The following is a 21,939-nucleotide window of genomic DNA, read 5'->3' on the forward strand; positions in this document are numbered from 1 at the left end:
GCCAACTTCCTACCTCTGCCCACAACTTCCGGACTTTATAGCACTCTCAGAAAGCATGACCTATTGAGTCATTCTTACTTTGATACTTAATACATGACTCTGCCGTTATGCTGTAGAATTTGTATAATACATTCTATACATTAGGTTATACTGGATTAACATACATTTTCGCTGACTTTTATTTTGTTAGCTATGCACCAACTTTCCCTCCATCTTGTGCCAACAGTTTTTAAAATGTTGGGTTCCAATATTATCATTCTTTTTATATTGTCATGGAAATGAATGTATTTCATGTTACTAAGTTTTGTACTACTTCTATGCCTTTAGTTTTCCATGTGGACCAATTTATTGGTGAATTCTGAAAAGCTATCCAAGGATTGTTCCATAAGGTTGTGTTTTTAATGGACGGGCTGGAAAGGGTCAAATGCTTTGAACTAGTAATATGTCAATATTTAACTTTAAAAATTAGCTATGAAAACATAGGCAATTAAAACAACACAGCTTTGGATTTCACCAGTCTCAGAGCGAATGGTTTTGACCATTTGGAACTTTGAGGAGAGCTGCTTGCTTCTCCCGTTCCAACCAGTCCTGCTAGCAAAAATGATTGCTGTCCTTGTTATGAAATTCCACCTTTACACGGTTCATGTAAACGTTACCAAATGCAATGACTCTTTAAAGCAGAACTACCAAAAATATTTTGTACGGTGAACCTGACAATCGAAAAGCCCCAATGAGCAGTTAGATGTGCAATCAGCAAGATGTGAGTGGTGTTCATTCCGGTAGTCTACACAGCTCTGCCGGTAAAACACAATTTTCCACAGCGTATTTGGTAACATTGGCCCAACAACTTACATGGGGTTGCCCCTCAATTAATAAAGCCTATTTTTAATATTACAAAAGCCATTTTTACAAACATCTGAATGCTGAAGGTGCCACACAGATGTAGCCTATAAATATAAAACAGGGATAGGGTAGGCCTTCCTCTCCTTGGTGCGAGCAGCTGCGTCTCCCGCACTGTGCGCACAGTTCTCATCTGACTTGTAGATTAATGTCATATGGTGTTAACATGCATAAAAATGTGATAGGCTGAAGGAGAGGACGCATGAATTCAATCACAACAGAGTAAAGGTATTTCGTAATAAAGAATAAGAATGTTTTTGTAAAACCTGTGATTCCTAATGTTTTAATTGGTTTTCTTACCGATGCATGCTTAAATTGGATCGTTAGGCTCCCATGGGCCGATGCACTCGCATTTTAAAGACATTTGAACCGGGAACCAATGCGATCTGGTGACTCGTTGCATCCCTAACAGCAACCATAAGCTACAACATTATCATACTGGTATCCAAATGTAAATCAGAATTACTACACCATTTCAAATCCAATAAATAACTGGATAAGGAAGTCAACAGTCAAGGGGGTTTTACATGTTTTACGACAGTGAAAGGGATTGACTTACGTCAGCAGTGGGCCAAAGGTCCTTAATAACCCGCTCTATCCTCTCCACCACCTCCCTCCTCATCCTCTCCTCCTCTGGCCGTGGAGACATGTAGGCATAGAAATCCTGGATCTCCTCATGGAGCCTACAAAGTCAGACACACACACACCGTGGTTAGAACACGTGTGAAATCCCTAAATAGTAATGCATTCAGGGGTTCCCTGGCAGGGCCATGAAACTGAAAAAACAAAACAACCTACAAAAACCTTTCATACGATTCATTCATTTAAATCTGTTTATATAAAGTCTAGAGCGTATTGAGAAACAGGTAGGCCAGACACCCATTACATTTGATAGGTTTCTGTTATAGCCAACTAATCCCGTAGCACTACAGTATGTAGCCTAGAAGTGGCCTTCAGTCTGTCAGTGTGCTATGAAGCCTGTGATTACAGAGCAGGGAGTTACTATAAATACACTCTAGTGGACACATATGCAACTATAACTAAAAGAGCAGCAGTGCGTATTCCCAGGAGGACATGTAATGTGCGCCAGCCCAGCCAGCTGCTTTTCAATATGTCATCCAGAGTAATAAAGCACTTTAGAATAACCCTCTTCTGCATGGTGTACAAGAAACGGTTATGTGCTGCATTACGCTAGGCCGAGGGTCTCCAACCTTTTCTAGCATGAGAGCTACTTTAAATTTCTTACAAATAGGCAGATTCTTATCCTTTCCCATGCAACTCTTCCCCAGGTCCGTTGTGTACAAGAGAAAGTAGCACACTGTTGTTTTCTGTCAATATACCCAGTAAAATAATGGTTAATAAACTAAGAATCTGAGATTTCCCCCACAAAATCTGTCATTTTCTGTTTTTCACTTTCAAAATTACAATTGTTAATAAAGAAACAATGGAATTGGAATGTTGAGTCCATGTCAATGCTTAAATCACATCAACACACAATTTGTTTTACATCTGGTATTTTGTTTTCTTTGATTTGGCACTTTAATTGCATATCTAGCGAGTGAGTAATGTGTCAGTCTAGCGATGGTTCTGAACTTCTGCTGCTCATTTCATGACGAAGTTATCAAACAACAAATAGATACAAATGCTACACAGTGCCTTCGGAAAGTTCAGACCCCTTGACTTTTTTCACATTTTGTTACGTTACAGCCTTACTCTAAAATGTATTAAATTGTTTTTTCTCCTCATCAATCTGCACAAAATACCCCATAATGACAAAACAAAAACATGCTGAGAAATGTTTGCTAATTTACCCCCCCCCCCCCCAAAAAAAAAAATGAAATATACATTTACATAAGTACATGGACCCTTTACTCAGTACTTTGTTGAAGCACCTTTGGCAGCGATTACAGCATCAAGTCTTCTTAGGTATGATGCTACAAGCTTGGTTACACCTGTATTTGGGGAGTTTCTCTTCTCCGCAGATCCTCTCAAGCTCTGTCAGGTTGGATGGGGAGCATTGCTGCACAGCTATTTTCAGAGCTCTCCAGAGATGTTCGATCGGGTTCAAGTCCGGACTTTGGCTGGGACATTCAGAGACTTGTCCTGAAGCAACTCCTGCGTTGTCTTGGCTGTGTGCTTACGGTCATTGTCCTGTTGGAAGATGAACCTTTGCTCCAGTCTGAGGGCTCTGGAGCAGGTTTTAAGTCAAGGATCTCTCTATACTTTGCGCCATTCATCTTTCCCTCGACCCTGACTAGTCTCCCAGCCCCTGCCGCTGAAAAACATCCCCACAGCATGATGTTGCCACCACCATGCTTCACCGTAGGGATGGTTCAAGGTTTCCTCCAGACGTGACGCTTGGAATTCAGGCCAAAGAGTTCAATCTTGGATTCATGAGACCAAAGAATCCTGTTTCTCATGGTCCAAGAGTCTTTAGATGCTGTCATGTGCCTTTTACAGAGGATTGGCTTCCGTCTGGCCACTCTTCCATAAAGGCCTGATTGGTGGAGTGCTGCAGAGATGGTTGTCCTTCTGGAAGGTTCTCCCATCTCCTCAGAGGAATTCTGGATCCCTGTCAGAGTGACTTATGGATACAGGTATTCTGTGTGTGTGTGTGTGTGTGTGTGTGTGTGTGTGTGTGTGTGTGTGTGTGTGTGTGTGTGTGTGTGTGTGTGTGTGTGTGTGTGTGTGTTTCTTTTCTCTCCTTCTCCCCTCCTCACAGGTGGCAATCATCATTCCCCAATCTGTCGCTAATCAGAAGACACTTCCTCCTGTTTCCATTACCCCATCACATTCCCTTTCCCTTGGTTTAAAAACCCGTTGTTGTTTCCTCTAGAGCTCAATCTCTCTGTCAATGCCATCTGTCTGTAGATCTCGTTTGGTTTTTGCATCTACATGTCACTTTGTCCCCAAAGTGTGTATTTGGTTTGTCCCCAAACCAAATACCTGTGAGTATTGGTTTTGTTATGGTGTTTGTTTGACGGTGGGAAAAGGGGAACCAAGATAAGTCGCCCATGGGCATACATTACCCGTAGGAATACTTTGTATAAAAACACTAGTTCGAACTGGGATTACCACCAACTGTATTTCTGGTTAGTTAGCTGTTGGTGAAGTAGGCTAGTCTAGCTTGGGGGTGTTTTTGGATACTTATTATTCCTTTCCTTGGGTCCAGCTCAGCCCCTTTTCCTGCTCCCCCCATTACGGTGCGTTTTCAAATAAACCATGAGTGTTTGACGGTCATTTAATTGTCTGTGGTTATTTCGTTCTCACTCTTTTTCACTATTATAATTTGCATGAGTCATGTTACGGGTCTCGTTACCATCCCCCTTAGATTGTCAGGCCAAAAGGGATTCATAACAGTGATCATCGCATCCTTGGTCACCTCCCTGACCAACGCCCTTCTCCCCCGATTACGCAGTTTGGCTGGGCGGCCATTTCTAGGAAGAGTCTTGGTGGTGCCAAACTTTTTCAATTTAAAAATGGAGGCCACGGTGTTCTTAAGGACATTCAATGCCGCAGATACGTTTTTGGTACCCTTCCACAGATCTGTGCCGAGAGACAATCTTGTCTGAGCTCTACGCACAATTCCATCGACCTCATGGCTTGGTTTTTGCTCTAACGTGCACAGTCAACTGTGGGACCTTACATAGACAGGTGTGTGCCTTTCCAAATCATGTCCAATCAATTGAATTGACCACAGGCGGATTCCAATCAAGTTGTAGAAACAAAGGATGATTAATGGAAACAGGATGCACCTGAGCTCAATTGAGTCTCATAGCAAAGGGTCCGAATACTTATGTAAATAAGGTATCTGTATTTGATGTTTAATAGATTTGTAAAAATGTCTAAAGCTGTTTTTGCCTTGCCATTATGGGGTATTGTGTGTAGATTGCAGTATTTTTATATATGCAGTATTTTTATATATCCATTTTAGAATAAGGCTGTAACGTAACAATTTGGAAAAAGTCAAGGGGTCTGAATACTTTCTGATGGCATTATACTTACTTTTGGTCATGTAGTGCATATGAGTATGTGGACACCTGCTCATCAAACATCTCATTCAAAAACCATGGGCATTAATACCCAATCAACCCGGTGGGTTCGGGCCTGTTATGTTTGAGACTCTGCATCGACTTGGAATGCTTCATACAGGCTGAGCTCTTCCCGAGTACGGCAGAATCATATTACTCTTGGTTCAGACTAATGGTACTCGGGCCAAGTCCACATCAGCATATCTGGCACAATTAACATTTTCAATAGTAGGGCCATATGAGGTTTTTATTCGGCAGGTGATGGAAGAACAAAAACAAATGAATGTAATAATCTCACGTTGAATTTGCTAGCAAATGTTCAGCCTATAGGCTATCAGATGGAGAAGGCCCCTAGAGAATCTATGATATAAATAAATGGGATTTTACTACAGATGTTCTTTGGAACACCACTTCTATTAATTTCAGTCATTCAGCCAACGCTGCCCTAATATGAAATGGCATTGACAATTTTTATGCATATGGTGGAGGCCACGTTAATTATAGGACGACTTGGGATTTTTTTTTCTTTTTTCTTCTTAACCTTTATTTAACCAGGCAAGTCAGTTAAGAACATATTCTTATTTTCAATGACGGCCTGGGAACAGTGGGCAGAACTGTTCAGGGGCAGAACGACAGATTTGTACCTTGTCAGCTCGGGGGTTTGAACTCGCAACCTTCCGGTTACTAGTCCAACGCTCTAACCACTAGGCTACGCTGCCGCCCCGGGATACATGATACACAGACATCACATCAGTGTCGTAGGCTATAGCCTATTTTTCTATGGACGGCCCATCTGTAAATGCTGATACATCCTGACAAAATACACCATATGAGTGGACTAGTTTCACTTTCTGGACCTTGTAAACGGTCGAGAATAAACCCATAACTGATCCAAATGGTTGTATAAATCAGGGCTTTATTTCGGCATGAAACACAAAAGGACATGTGAGCGGTTATTCAAAATTAGCCTACATCACTGCAGTTTACAGCCTAGACAAATTGTGTACTAACAATAATACATTCTTCATTACACTGGGTTGTTGTAGAATAATTGTATTTTCTAAAAAAAAAAAGTAGGCCAAAATCTTCCATTTGATAATCTGTTACCTTGGCTGAAAGAGTGATGGACCCTACAACCATGCATGTTGAATTACCGCAAATTACTATAGTCTATAGCCTATTAAAATAGCCAAATAAATAACGACCATAACAGTCAATGGGGGAAAAAATCATGGCTTTCGAAACATCATGATTGTGGGTTCACTTCCCGGGGCCATGAACGTATGGCATGCATACTGTCGCTTTGGATAAAAGCGTCTGCTTAATGTCACATGTATTATTTTTGTACACCTCGTGTGAGATATCAAGCAATTTCCTGCATGGATCTTTTGACAGTAGTTATGGGTTGCCTGCACTTTTTGAGAAGACAGAACAAAATATAACTATCACCAACTGTGTAACTTTGACAGTGTTTCTTTGTCATAACCCAAGTTTGCATGCCACATTTTTGCTGAACCTGAACATAGACAAAGTTTAATTCAAGATTGAGACCTCACATCACCAAGTCAACAATAGGCTACTATTTCCTGTCTGTTTTACAAATCTGTGATTGTAATTTTCAACATAGCAAATAGCAGCATACATGTATCGTCAATTACCCTCATCAATGCTTTCTGAAGTATCCTTAATAGGGAACAAGCATTACCTCTAAAGGAACCAAAAACACACGATGCAGCAACGGTGGCCTCTGCTGCTTGAGCCGTCTGCCTTGCAGTTCAAGCCTGCCAAGCCAGCCAGAAAAGATACTAAAAAGTTCAAAATAGGTCATTGTAGCTATTGTATTTGTAGCAGTGTATTTCATTGCTGTCGCTAATTAGTTTGTGACATTGTAGCTAGCTTAAATTTCTGGACTGGTCATGGTTGTCAAAGTTTCTTCGTTAATGTTAGCCAACATGTTTAGGGTCTAGCCGATGTGATATTAGATAGCTAATTAAGCTAGCTAGTGTTTTTATTTGTAAAACATTGGTAGTCTAGCTAAGACTAGGAAAACACATGATCTACATAGCTAGCTAACAGTGACAGTTAGCTAGCTATCATTTGATTGCTAGCTAGTTAGCTAACTAGGTCCAGTGAGTTAAAGGACTTGCGCGACCCCAACTGGCAAAGAACGTGCCAAGATTCAATGAGAAGTTTATTTAGTTTCATGTGTACTATGGCAGCTAAACGCTGAATTACAGTATCACATAAAATATATGTATACATATTTCTTTTTATATGGTCCCGATGGTTCTGTGTAACATTTGCTACCTGAATTATTTGGAATTAGCTACTGTTTTGACTAACCCCACTCCATACAAATCTGCACAACCACGGCATTCAAACGAGACTGCAATAAAAACTAATGGGACTGTAGCGACTGTGTTGGCATCAACATTTGGGGTGTGAACTACGTTTCTATTCAAGCATTGATTGAAATGTAACGGCCCGATAATATTGGAGAAAAGTTGGAGAAAATAAACCCACCTCGCCGACGCTGTACGTTAAATTGTGTAGTGTCATGACGTAACTTACAGCACGCATAATGCAACTCATTCTGTGTTGTAAGGCCTCTCTCCACCAGGTGTTGCACTTCTCTCAGTTTAAAAATAAGAAAGGGACAGGTGGGATACCTAGTCAAATTGTACAACTGAATGCATACATGTCTTGCGTCATCACTGCAAGCCATCATGATGAAAAGCGTGCCCAAAGTAAACTGCCTGCTACTCAGGCCCAGAAGCTAGGATATGCATATAGTAGATTTGGATAGAAAACACTCAAGCTTCTAAAACTGTTAAAAATCATGTCTGAGTATAACAGAACTGAAATGGCAGGCGAGAACCTGAGAAGAAATCCCACTTCCTGTATGGATTTATGTTTGTAGATTTCCATTGACTGCCTATACAGATTCCATTGACTTAGGACTCAAAATTGCACTTCCTATGGCTTCCACTAGATGTCAACAGTCTTTAGAAATGTTTTCACACTTGTATTCTGAAAAATGAGGGAGTAAGACCACTGAATGAGTGGACACCGCATTGTCCCAGAGGTTTTTCCCATGCGTGCGACCGAGAGCGCGCTTTTCTTGTTTTCCTGTTATATTGACAAAGCTTTTGTCCGGTTGAAATATTATTGATTATTATGACTAAAAACAAAATGAGGATTGATTATAAACATCGTTTGACATGTTTCTATGAACTTTACCGAGTTTTCAGATTTTATGTCTGCCTTTGAGCCTGTGGATTACTGAACAAAACGCACAAACAAAACAGAGGTTTCTGGATATAAAGAGGGACTTTATCGAACAAAACAAACATTTATTAAGCAAATGGGAGTCTTGTGAGTGTATGAAGATCAAAGGTAAGTGTTTAATTTTATCGCTATTTCTTGTGTAACTCCTCTACTTGGGTAACTTCTCTACTTGGCTGGTAACTGTTTGTAATGATTTGTCTGCTGGGCGCTGTTCTCAGATAATCACATGGTATGCTTTCGCCATAAAGTATTTTTGAAATCTGACACAGTGGTTGGATTAACAAGAAGTTCATATTTAACTTCTTGGATATAGGGGGCGCTATTTTAATTTTTGGATGAAAAACGTTCCCGTTTTAAACAAGATATTTTGTCACGAAAAGATGCTCGACTATGCATATAATTGACAGCTTTGGAAAGAAAACACTGACATTTCCAAAACTGCAAAGATATTGTCTGTGACTTTCCCTAGGCACTGTATACCCATTGATTCTTGAAGAAGATAAGTTATGTTGAGCTTAGTTGAACTGTTCTTCCCCATCAGAACCAAACATAAGCCTGTTTATCTGAAAACATGGTTAAAACTATAATTTGTAAATAATGGTTAGCCAGTCCTTGCATCCATAGCTCCTACATGTTTATGGTCATGCTATCTGGAATCCTTGGGACATCCCTACCCTAAATCATAACCCTAACCATTTTAAAATGTCAACTTCAAATGGGGTAGGGAAGTCCAAAGGATTCTGAATAGCAAGGACCATATGTTTATCACCTGAGAGCTTTAACCATGAATACTGGGCAAGGGGACACAAGACAAGAGACTGGTGTGAGAGACAGACTGTGGCCTGACCATAGAATTAGGATACTATTATAACATAGCCTGACAATAGATCACAGAGAACAATAATTTTCAGAGGGAAATTGATCCGAGGCCTGTGTGTCCCATGGGCTGCCTGTTGCCCATCCCAGACCTAGTCCTGAAATTCTGTGCATCGGTCCCTGTTCTCACAAGGAACAAATGTGCCTCACGGACCCTCAAAGTATGCCATGATGGATTTTCCGCCATTTTGAATTTGAAAAACACTTAAATGACATCTCTTCCGGAATCACAGGGCCGATCTGGATGAAACTTGACCAAGGTCTTTCAACTCAATATTTGCCATGCTAGTATGTCAAATCTGACCAATAAACATTCATGTGGGCGTGGTCTGGAACATAAACGCATACAAAATCAAACACAGGTACTTGTATTGTAACCAAACTTGGTACAAGTTCCAAACCCCGTCAAGATTCAACACATGCAAGCACATTCAGATTGAACACACGGTGGCGCTACAATAGAAACATAATATTTAATTTGCAAATAAATTCATTAAAAATCCTACAATGTGATTGTCCAGATTTTTTTTCTCATTTTGTCTGTCATAGTTGAAGTGTACCTATGATGAAAATTACAGGCCTCTCTCGTCTTTTTAAGTGGGAGAACTTGCAAAATTGGTGGCTGAATAAATACTTTTTTGCCCCACTATATCTCTTGATCTGTTTGACGCAGTTTTGAATTTTAAAACCTCGTTGGTTTTTGTGTTGATGCGCTTCCCATTTCAGGTCTAGATTGTGATTCCAAGGATGTTTGTGTGGAGTCAAAAATTTAGTAATTTTGTAACTACTTTTTAAAAATATTATTCAAAAGATGCCATCAGGAGAAACACTGACATTCAAGGCTACAAGATGGAGAAGTTGGTCATAAAGTGACTGCAGCTTGCAGGAGACGGAGGCAGGAAGGAGAGGACCGGACACAGCAAGGAAATGGCAGATAAACCCAGAGAGACATACATACTAGAGGTCGACCGATAGACATTTCAACGGCAATTATTGGAAGACCAAAAAAAATCTGATACCGATAAAAATGTATTCAAATTCAAAATAAATTTTAAAAAACGGCCAATTTTTCACATATACACACACACACACATATATTTGTAATAATGACTGAATGAACACTTATAATACATCAATAAAATCAATTTAGTCTCAAATAAATAATGAAACATGTTCAATTTGGTTTAAATAATGCAAAAACAAAGTGTTGGAGAAGTAAAAGTGCAATATGTGCCATGTAAAAAAAAGCCAACGTTTAAGTTCCTTGCTCAGGAAATATGAAAGCTGGTGGTTCCTTTTAACAGGAGTCTTCAATATTCCCAGGTAAGAAGTTTTAGGTTGTAGTTATTATAGGATTATTTCTCTCTATACCATATGTAATTCATATACCTTTGACTATTGGATGTTCTAATAGGTACTTTAGTATTGCCAGCATAATCTCAGGAGTTGATAGGCTTTAAGTCATAAACAGGGCAATGCTTGAAGTCATAAACAGGGCAATGCTTGAAGCACAGCAAAGAGCTGCTGGCAAATGTACGAAAGTGCTGTTTGAATGAATGCTTACGAGCCCGCTGCTGCCTACCACCGCTCAGTCAGACTAACCTATCAAATCATAGACAATTATAATATAATAAACACAGAAATACGAGACTTACACGGAACCAAAACCGGCTGCGTGCGCTATCGTGCATACATTTATTTTGCCCCCCCCACACCAAACGCGATCACGATACGCAGGTTAAAATATCAAAAGACAAACTCTGAACCAATGACATTAATTTGGGGACAGGTCGAAAAGCATTAAACATGTATGGCAATTTAGCTCGTAATATTAGCTTGCACCTGCTAGCTAAAGTTAATTTGTCCTATTTAGCTAGCTTGCTGTTGCTAGCTAATTTGTCCTGGAATATAAATATTGAGTTGTTATTTTACCTGAAATGCACAAGGACCTCTACTCCGACAATTAATCCACACACAAAACGGCCAACTGAATCGTTTCTAGTCATCTCTCCTCCTTCCAGGCGTTTTCATTGTTTAACTTATATGGTGATCGCATCTAAACTTTCATTGTATTACCACGACTACCAGCAAAACAGTTCATCTTTCATCCACCCAAGTGGGTATAACCAATGAGATGGCATGTGGGTACCTGTTTCTATAAACCAATGAGGAGATGGGAGAGGTAGGACTTGCAGCGCAGTCTGTGTCAGAAATAGGAATGAGTTCTATTTTAGCCATTGGCGTCGCAGACGTACGTTGGCGCGCGTGAGCAGTGTGGGTGCAATAATTGAATAACAAGGATTTCTACATTTATTTTGCGACGTGTCCGGTCTGGTCAGCATGTTAGGTCATTAATATGGTCAAATCCGGAAACTATAATTTTGAAAACAAAATGTTTATTCTTTCAGTGAAATATGGAACCGTTCCGTATTTTATCAAACGGGTGGTATCCCTAAGTCTAAATATTGCTGTTACATTGTACAACCTTCAATGTTATGTCATAATTATGTACAATGTGCAAATTAATTAGGGTATTTGTTAGGAAGAAATGGTCTTCACACAGTTCGCGTCGAGCCAGGCGGCCCAAACTGCTACATATACCCAGACTCTGCATGCACAGAACGCACGAGAAGTGACACAATTTCCCTAGTTTAAAAAAATGAATGTTAACAGGCAATATTAACTAAATATGCAGGTTTAAAAATATATACTTGTGTATTCATTTTAAGAAAAGCATTGATGTTTATGGTTAGGTGCAACGAATTGCTTTTTCCGCGAATGCGCTTGTTAAATCAACCGTTTGGCGAAGTAGGCTGTGATTCAATGATAAATTAACAGGCACCGCATCGATTATATGCAACGCAGGACAAGCTAGATGAACTAGCAATATCATCAATATCTGTTGTGCCCATGAACAAGGCAGTTAACCCACGGTTCTTATGCTGTCATTGTGAATAAGAATTTGTTCTTAACTGACTTTCCAAGTTAAACAAAGGTTACATTGAAAGATTTTTTTTTATTCATCTACACCCTATAATGACAAAGCAAAAACAGGTTACAAATTTATTGATAATTTATTAAAATAAAAACAGTAATACCTTAAACATAGTTTAAGTCAGAAGTTCACATACACCTTAGCAAATTACATTTAAACTCAGTTTCACATTCCTGACATTTCATCCTAATACAAATTCCCTGTCTGAGGTCAGTTAGGATCACCACTTTATTTGAAGAATGTGAAATGTCAGAATAATAGTAGTGATTTATTTCAGCTTTTATTTCTTTCATCACAATCCCAGTGAGTCAGAAGTTTACATACACTCAATTAGTATTTGGTAGCATTGCATTTAAATTGTTTCACCTCGGGTCAAACGTTTTGAGTTGGGTTTTTTTCATTTATAAATCACTGTCTAAACAATTGTTGAAAAAAAATTACTTGGGTCATGCACAATGTAGATGTCCTAACCACCTTGCCAAAACTATAGTTAACAAGAAATTTGTGAAGTGGTTGAAAAACGAGTTTTACTGACTAACCTAAGTGTATGTAAACTTCTGATTTCAACTGTAGGTATTGAGAGCCTTTCCATTGACCCTTTACTCAATACTTTGTTGAAGCACTTTTGGCAGCGATTACAGCCTTGAGTCTCCTTGGGTATGACGCTACAAGCTTAGCACACCTGTATTTGGAGAGTTTCTCTTCTCTGCAGATGTTCTCAAGCTCTGTCAGGTTGAATGGGGAGCATTGCTGCATCACTATTTTCAGGTCTCTTTAGAGATGTTCGATCGAGTTCAAGTCCGGGCTCTGGCTGGGCCACTAAAGGATATTCAGAGACTTTTCCTGAAGCCACTCCTGTGTTGTCTTGGCTGTGTGCTTAGGGTTGTTGTCCTGTTGGAAGGTGAACCTCCGCCCCAAGCTGAGGTCCTGAGCACTCTGCAGCAGGTTTTCATCAAGGATCTCTGTACTTTGCTCCGTTCATCTTTCCCTCGATCCTGACTAGTTTCCCAGTCCTTGCCACTGAAAAACATCCCCATAGCGTGATGCTGCCATCACCTTGCTTCACCGTAGGGATGGTGTCAGGTTTCCTCCAGATGTTTTGCTTGACATTCAGGCCAAAGACTTCAGTCTTGGTTTCATCAGACCAGAGAATCATATTTTTCATGGTCTGAGAGTCTTTAGGTGACTTTTACTGAGGAATGGCTTCCATCTGGCCAATCTACCATAAAGGCCTAATTGGTGGAGTGCTGCAGAGATAGTTGTCCTTCTGGAAGTTCTCCCATATCTACAGAGGATGTATGGAGCTCTGTCAGAGTGACCATCAGTTTCTTAGTCACCTTTCTGACCAAGGACCTCCCAATTGCTCAGTTTGGCCTGGCGGCCAGCTCTAGGAAGTGTCTTGGTGGTTACAAGCTTCTTTCATTTAAGATTGATGGAGGCCACTAGGTGTTTGAGGACCTTCAATGCTGCACACATTTTTTGGTACCTTTCCCCAGATCTGTGCCTCGACACAAACTTGTTTCTGAGCTCTACAGACAATTCCTTGGTTTTTGCTCTGATATGCACTGTCAACTGTGTGTGCCTTCCAAATCATGTTCAATCAATTGAATTTACCACAGGTGGACTCCAATCAAGTTGTAGAAACATCAAGGATGATCAATGGAAACAGGATGCACTGGAGCTCAATTTCAAGTCTCATAGTAAAGGGTCTATAATGAATACTTATGTAAATTTGACAGTATTTAAAATTTGTAATACATTTGCAAACATTTGCAAACATTTCAAAAACCTGTTTTTGTTTAGTCATTATGGGGTATTGTGTGTAGATTGTGAGGTAAAAAACAGCTTAATCCATTTTAGAATAAGGCTGTAATGTAACAAAATGTGGAAAAAGGACAAGGGTCTGACTACTTTCTGAATGCACTGTACGAGACTAACTAGATAGAGCCAACACAGATGCCAAACAGCTAAAATCACATTAACTAAGGCTTTCTCTGTGCTGTGGGAGTTACAAAAACCAGATTGGAATTTTTCTAAAATAAAGTTGGGACTTAAGCAAAAATCTGGAGAAACGTGTTAACAATGGAAGGTTGGAAATTGGCTGAAAATTTGCTAAAATCAGAAGAATCTAGATTACTTTTTTCAGAAGTGGTTTCACCATAGCAGTTTATTGCAGTGGGGAAAGTGCCTTTGAACAGTTAGAGATTAACAATAGCTTGCACTTCTTCAAATATGAAGAAGGTGGTGGGGATAGCCTCGAGAAGGCAGGTAGAAGGCATATTAAGTTGTGATATCACTTTCCAGTGCATGTCTGTGCCAAACTAGGGAAAATAAATACATAGTCCCTTTGCGTGGTAGCCTAGGACACATATCAAAATTATCTCCGGGTCTTGCTTGACTGATAATTAACATTAGGCTGGGTATCTCTGTAATATGGCGCAAACTCATTACATTTAGATGTGGAGGAGAGTTCAAAGATTTGTGGGGGTAGGATTTATCAAGCCATCAATGGTCGAGAAGAGCACCATCTGATTATTCTGATAAATAGTGAGCAAGTTATAAAAATGAGCCCGTCTGGCATTTCTAAATTGCCTTGTTATATTTGCCAAGTTGCCCTTATTTTGCAATTAAAGTGATCAACTAAATCATCACAAGAGGAAGGCAGAATAATAACCTCACACTCAACGTCAACAAAACTAAGGAGATGATTGTGGACTTCAGGAAACAGCAGAGGGAACACCCCCCTATCCACATCGATGGAACAGTAGTGGAGAGGGTAGCTAGTTTTAAGTTCCTCGGCATACACATCACAGACAAACTGAATTGGTCCACTCACACTGACAGCGTCGTGAAGAAGGTGCAGCAGCGCCTATTCAACCTCAGGAGGCTGAAGAAATTCGGCTTGTCACCAAAAGCACTCACAAACTTCTACAGATGCACAATCGAGAGCATCCTGGCGGGCTGTATCACCGCCTGGTACGGCAACTGCTCCGCCCTCAACCGTAAGGCTCTCCAGAGGGTAGTGAGGACTACACAACGCATCACCGGGGGCAAACTACCTGCCCTCCAGGACACCTACACCACCCGTTGTTACAGGAAGGCCATAAAGATCATCAAGGACATCAACCACCCAAACCACTGCCTGTTCACCCCGCTATCATCCAGAAGGCGAGGTCAGTACAGGTGCATCAAAGCTGGGACCGAGAGACTGAAAAACAGCTTCTATCTCAAGGCCATCAGACTGTTAAACAGCCACCACTAACACTGAGTGGCTGCTGCCAACACACTGTCATTGACACTGACCCAACGCCAGCCATTTTAACAATGGGAATTGATGGGAAATGATGTAAATATATCACTAGCCACTTTAAACAATGCTACCTTATATAATGTTACTTACCCTACATTATTCATCTCATATGCATATGTATATACCGTACTCTACATCATCGACTGCATCCTTATGTAACACATGTATCACTAGCCACTTTAACTATGCCACTTTGTTTACTTTGTCTACACACTCATCTCATATGTATATACTGTACTCGATACCATCTACTGTATGCTGCTCTGTACCATCACTCATTCATATATCCTTATGTACATGTTCCTTATCCCCTTACACTGTGTATAAGACAGTAGTTTTGGAATTGTTAGTTAGATTACTTGTTGGTTATCACTGCATTGTCGGAACTAGAAGCACAAGCATTTCGCTACACTCGCATTAACATCTGCTAACCATGTGTATGTGACAAATAAAATTTGATTTGATTTGGTTTGAATAGGTGGTGGTGTATTGTTCATACACTCAATCAATTCTGTAGCAACTTCACAGGTAAGATAGCATTTCTTAATAATGCGTTCAGTATTACCCTGTGCAATAGGCACCGAGGTAGTAAAAGAACACACAGTGGTGATCAGATAAAGCAACATCAACAATAGAGGATATGTCAATAGAAAGCCCTTTGGTAATAACCAGGTCCAGAGTTTGGCCTCATTTATGGGTGGGCCCAGTAACATGCTGGATAAAGTCCATAGAACTCAAAAGATTCAGAAATTACATGGCTATGGAGTCAGTATCTTGGTCAACATGATTATTAAATACACCCAACAGTTATTTTATCATAGTTCTCAAAGACAATAGTTCAGTTAAAATCAGTAAAGAAAGTGGGGCAGTGTTTTGGCAGTGGTAGAAAAAGTACCCAATTGTCATACTTCAGTAAAAGTAAAGAGATCTTAATAGTAAACGGCTCAAGTAAGTCACCCAGTAAAATCCTACTTAAGTAAAAGTTTAAAATGTATTTGGTTTAATATACTTAAGTATCAAAAGTAAATGTAATTGCTAAAATTGACATAAGTATCAAAAGTAGAAATAAAAATAATTTCAAATTCCTTATATTATGCAAACCAGACGGCACTATACGCATTTTCATTAATTTGTGGATAGCAAGGGCACACTCCAACATTCAGACATGATTTACAAACAAAGCGTGTGTTTATTTAACGAGTCCACCAGATCAGAGGCAGTCCATTTACATTACATTCCAACACTCAGTCCACCAAGCAGTAGGGATGACCAGGGATGTTCTGCTGATAAGTGCGTGAATTGGACCATTTCCCTGTCGTGCTAAGCATTCAAAATGAAACGAATACTTTGGGTGTCAAGAAAAATGTATGGAGTAAAAAGTACAATATTTTCTTAAGGAATGTAGTGAAATAAAAGTTGTCAAAAATATAAATAGTAAAGTACCCAAAACAACTACTTACGGTAGTACTTTAAAGTATTTCTGCTTAAGTAGTTTTACACAACTGTGTTTTGGTGGCCTATACGGGGTTATGGCAAAGCACGGGTGCCTGAAATTTAAACAGTACAGCATGATGCTCAAAAGACCCAAAGTCGCCAAACAAATGGTCCTACAGCTGAGAGCATTAGTAAAAAAATAGAGGTTGCACCCCCCCATTCCCTTTTCTGATAGAGTATGAAAAGCTGTTGTCTGGGTAGGGGGGATTGGTTGGAATAACTTATTAACGTTACAACCATGTTTTCATTTTTCTGCTCTTATCTATCAGAGTGGTAGGAGATGACAGTTTGTATAAACTCACTAGAAGGCAAAGTTAAAGGGAACATAAAATTAGGTTACTCACAATAACCAGTGCCATTTCAACAGGAGTTGATAGGCTTTCCAAGTTCTCTGTTGCTTATTTCTGACAGGGCGAACTGGAGCACTAATAGACCCTGTCCGTCATTCTCAAAACAGTTTGCGATGTTGCTGGAAATAATCATGAACCGCTGCGGTTAGGGCGAATCTTGTCTCTTTTAAAAAGTGCTTGTTGCTCCCACAGCAAATCAAAAAGTTGTCACAAAAATAAACATTCCTGTCATTACAAAGTTTCTTTGTGTACTCGTTCAGGGCAAAGAGTCAGCTGAAAAGTTACGAACCCCTTCGGCAACACGGGAGGGGGCCATAGATAATTATCATCTTCCCTGTGCTAGCGAGGGTGTTTGGAAAATGTTTCTCAGATCGCCTAAAAAAAAAAAGGTAGTTAAAACCTGTGTGAGTGACAATGGTGTCAATATTAGAGTAGTTGGCCAGAACCGTGGGCAGGGGGGAGTTGATGTCATGGACACAGGCTCCTGGGTGACAGTGGACCTTGGTCAGTCCACAGACCGTAAGCAGGCCAAAATCTCACCGTCGAGCTGCCCACAATAATGGTGTTGATGGAATCTGATGGGGAAGCGATCTGCTGAACTGTGGTGGCTGTTAAGGAGGGTGCCACCGGGCACCTGCCGGCTGTTAGTATACACCCAGGATCCGTGCAGACTCCAGGGGCTGGTAGGTCCGTCTCAAGAGGGGCAAAGGTGTTAGATAGATGGATCGGATCTTTCGTATAGATGAAAGTGTGCCCAGACTGCCTCCCCAATCCTCTACGCCTTGCGAGTGTCCAGTCTCCCGTGGACCGCGGAGTTGAGCTTTTACATCTGTCCGTTGGATTGGAACAGAGCAATACCGCCCGACTCAGCAACAGCTTTGCTATAGGAGGCATTTAAAACTGAGATTCGATTTGCCTGGGTTACAGAGGTTTACTCAGAAGCATGTTATCCTTTTTCGCAGCTGAGCTAACAGACAGAGGATCTCTTCCCTAAGCTGCTTGATGGTGGTGCATTTAGGGCAGCACTCAAAATTGGCTCAGATTCTCCTCTAATCAATACTGGCCATGTAATTCTGACAAAGTAAAAATATATATTATTAGAATAGCCTAACTGACCATCTCAGTGGCCTTGTGGTTAGAGTGTCTGCCCTGAGATTGGAAGGTCGTGAGTCCGACTGTAAAAATGGGACATGATGCATCTCAGTTTAGCTCTCAGCATTAAGGAGAACGATTGGGGGTAACATCACATTGTAAGAAAAAAAAAATAATAATAATAATCTGGCAATCAACTGGACCTTGATAAGCTGACTGGTGTGTTTGAGCAGGGTTGGATAGTAGCTCTCCAAATGGAGGGTTGACAGACCACATGGTTTTTAATCAGTTGCCCATCAGTGTAGTATTTTAATTTGTGGGGGGTTAAGTGCCTTGCTCAAGGCCACAACAGCAGAAGATATGATACATTGTCAATATCAGTGACAATAATTAAGGTTATTTTGTACAGTGGTTCCTTGCATCGTACAAAAAAAAAAGTCACCTTTTTTGGGGGGGACAAGTAAAGAATCAGTCCTACTTACCCAAAGGCTAAAAAAAAAATGAATGTCAAGCCCTGGATAATATCAGTGTTGCATTGATTAGTAAGTAGCTGGGAACTTGCGGGGTCTGATACATGTGAGATTTGTTTATGACAGTTTGCAGTGGAACATAATTGTTTGGTAAGCTACTCATAGGTGTGCTGTGAGCTACTGGTACTGTTGAAGACCCCTGCGCTAGGCTATTAATACAGCAGAGGAGATAAGATTAAAATTAAAAGGATGGTTTCATTTCTACATGTTCAGGTCTCAGATCAGTGGTGGGGTTAACTGAAAAGCTCATAGAATGGGCCCCTAGCCATTTTAATAGTTTCGGGTGTAGGACCTACCTACTGATTCTGAAACTATATAGGATAACGATGAAATATCCATAATTCAAGGAGCACATACTATTATAAAATCATAAATGGAAAATTGAGGAATGCACGCTTCTCACTGAAAAACACTTGTACCACGAACTTCTCAGTATGTCAAGTAGGAAGGAGTTTGTGGAGTCTGAACCAGATGAGTCATTGGAATGTAACAGAGCTGAGCTAGCCTTGTGTGGTGCCAGTTCAGATCTACCTGGTCATGTTCTGAGGAAGGAAACAAAACTGAGGATAATAATAGCGGTCTACTCTAATGTGGACCTCTACTCTTTCAACTCACATGATCCCAAATGTGTGTTTGCATGAGTCTTATGATAAGACTTCACATATTCTAAACAACTGTTGCTGAATAGTACATATGATGTTCAGCAAAAGTCATCTTCATCACTGACGAGCTACAAAAGACAAGGCAATATGTGATCATTCTGTGTGAGAAATCTCCTCATGTAGATCAACTTATCAGGTGGCTATAACTTATTGGCAACACACACACCAATGTCCCTCCCTGTGTTCTGTAATACATTGACATCCTGCCAGTTCAAACATGACACGTGTGTATAGAGGAGTTATGCTGCCCCAGGCATCATTCCTTACCCCAAAATCCCTGCAGAGTAGTTCCTGGTTTTCCAAGGCGTGCCTGTGTAACCAACTCCACGGCACCCAGCGTCGTCCACTGCAGAGTTACTGCCAATACTCAATAAACTGCGGTTAAATCCGAAAGTGCTCGCTCGGTTGTCTCTTCTCCGTCTGTTCCCAAGTCCACATTCTCTCTCTCGTTCTCTCCAGCTACCGAACGCAGTGCCACCCACTACCCAAGGTCCACTACTACCCCTCCCCGCAGGATGCTGGTTGATATTTGCTTCCAACAGGTCGAATTTATGTTCTATTTCATTATCGCCTTTTGGATTTATCGTCCCTTGCATCCTCGTCTCACTGCTGCTCGTGACAGCGTCGGGGACTCCGTTCTGAATCACGTTGCCCGTGCCCCAGTTCACGGATACCGTTGTACTAGGGCTCGTCTTGGTAGTGGGCGTGTTCCACACAGCAGAGCCGTGGTTGTTATGATTACTCAAACTCAAATTGCCCAGACCTTGTGTCGTTTCCCAAATATTCATCCACGCGCTATTGGCAGGGCCGAGCTGTTCTGGCTGGAACCAGGCGATTCTTGGATCCATGGAGTGGAGCACACTGGCGACGCAGCCGTGCACGACACGCTCGCTGCTGGCTAGGTGTGCGTAAGCTAGCTAACGATGCAGGAGGCTTGACAACTTCTGCCGTACAGTTTATGCAAATCCAATCATGTAGATGTAAACAACCGTATGTATTAACGACACTAAATTCAGTTGTGAGAATACATGATCTAGACGTCGAATACTTACTAAGAACAAACGCGACAGGCTATGTGCAATTTTCTCCAGCGACTCCGTCAATGGCGGAGCTGATAACATTGCGCAAACTCCACTCTCGGGACAGTAGACTGGAGGTGGGCGGAGAGGGGTGTTTCCGAAGTCACGGAGCTTGACAATTAAATCACTCTGGCTGCTGGGAAACAATCCATCTGCTTAAAATATGAACAAAATATGAACAAAATAGACAGACATTGATGTTTTATCTTATATTCGACGTTATTGAATATTTCCACAAGTATTTATTGCTATCTGTTTTGGCTGGCTATTAACCACTTCATTTCTCCACTACTTTGAGTAGTTGCCCAGCTTTAAAGCCATATTCGGACGGGATTCGTTTTATTGGGGTAACGTAATTATGTGCACAAGCACAAAACAGCACATCTGTAATTTTCTGTAATTTTAGTGCCGTTCAAATCTGCCATGTCAGTAATTTTTACATGGCAGGAGAGTAACAATTCCAGCCAGATTAACCTACTGTTTTTTTTGGCAAACTCCAAAGTCCTCTGATAATACTTACCCCGTGCGAATCGACATCCCTGAGAAATGTCTGAGTTTGACAGATGTTGCTTGAGGTTTGAGTAAGAAAACAGTAACTGATTCGATAAATTAAACGAAGTGCTGAATATAGTATATATATGAAGGCCTATAGTACATGTATCAACTTTCACAGTGAATGCTTTTGTAAATACGTTTTGTGCGAATGAATTGAACGTAGCCAAATGCATCATAAACAAATATTGCGTCTATTTAATGCATCCCTTGCTGTTAATAGATCGCAAAGCAGCATACAACTGAGCTAAACGTTTGGAAATGACAAGTTCGCTTTCTCATCCATAGCCTAAAAATGCATATCAAGTGCAAGTGCGCTGTTTGGCTCACACCTGTAGGCTGATGGAACCTCCAGGATTCAGACAGAACTGTCAATTTATTGAAAAAAGAGAAAGAATTAGAGGTGGCAGTTTGGAGAGAAAAAATAGTCCCGCCCGAATCGTGCTCTGGAATAACGGACATTCTGGGTTTATAATTACATAACCAAAATGATTTAGTAATACTCGTCCCGTGCGAATAGGTCTTTAGACACAGATCAGATTACCTCCAATCAGATTACCTCCAAAAATCCTAACCTTCACCGTGAGGTAGTAACATGCAAAATTATTTTAGATCAGTATCTATAGTGGTAACTTCCTCTCCAATGTGAGAGCTGCAAAGATAAATCTTCGATCGATTGGTAGTCTGAGTTTATAGATATAGAGTGGGATGAGTATTGGGTCCCTGATACTATGGTATCAAAGCAAATGTGAAGGTAGGCATAGTGATTGAGGCCAAAAG

The 21,939-nt window shown here is 40.6% G+C and overlaps 1 protein-coding gene across 2 annotated transcripts in view; it reads right to left on the minus strand.

The window, feature by feature from the left end:
* LOC124003826 (terminal nucleotidyltransferase 4B-like) overlaps positions 1 to 20,700 on the minus strand; it is a 53,842-nt gene extending 33,142 nt beyond the window's left edge. The window contains exons 1-2 of one of the 2 annotated variants that reach the window (XM_046312434.1): positions 19,796 to 20,700; positions 1,460 to 1,583 (exon numbers count right to left, since the gene is read on the minus strand). In XM_046312434.1, the coding sequence (XP_046168390.1) occupies positions 1,460 to 1,583; positions 19,796 to 20,376 (705 nt within the window). In that variant the 5' untranslated portion in view covers positions 20,377 to 20,700. Of the gene's footprint in view, positions 1 to 1,459; positions 1,584 to 17,238; positions 17,566 to 19,795 lie in introns of those variants that run through there. The other variant, XM_046312442.1, reaches the window with a different exon arrangement.
* Between the last annotated feature and the right edge of the window lie 1,239 nt (positions 20,701 to 21,939).

This window comes from Oncorhynchus gorbuscha, linkage group LG02 (assembly GCF_021184085.1).
Source record: "Oncorhynchus gorbuscha isolate QuinsamMale2020 ecotype Even-year linkage group LG02, OgorEven_v1.0, whole genome shotgun sequence".
Lineage (NCBI taxonomy): Eukaryota > Metazoa > Chordata > Actinopteri > Salmoniformes > Salmonidae > Oncorhynchus > Oncorhynchus gorbuscha.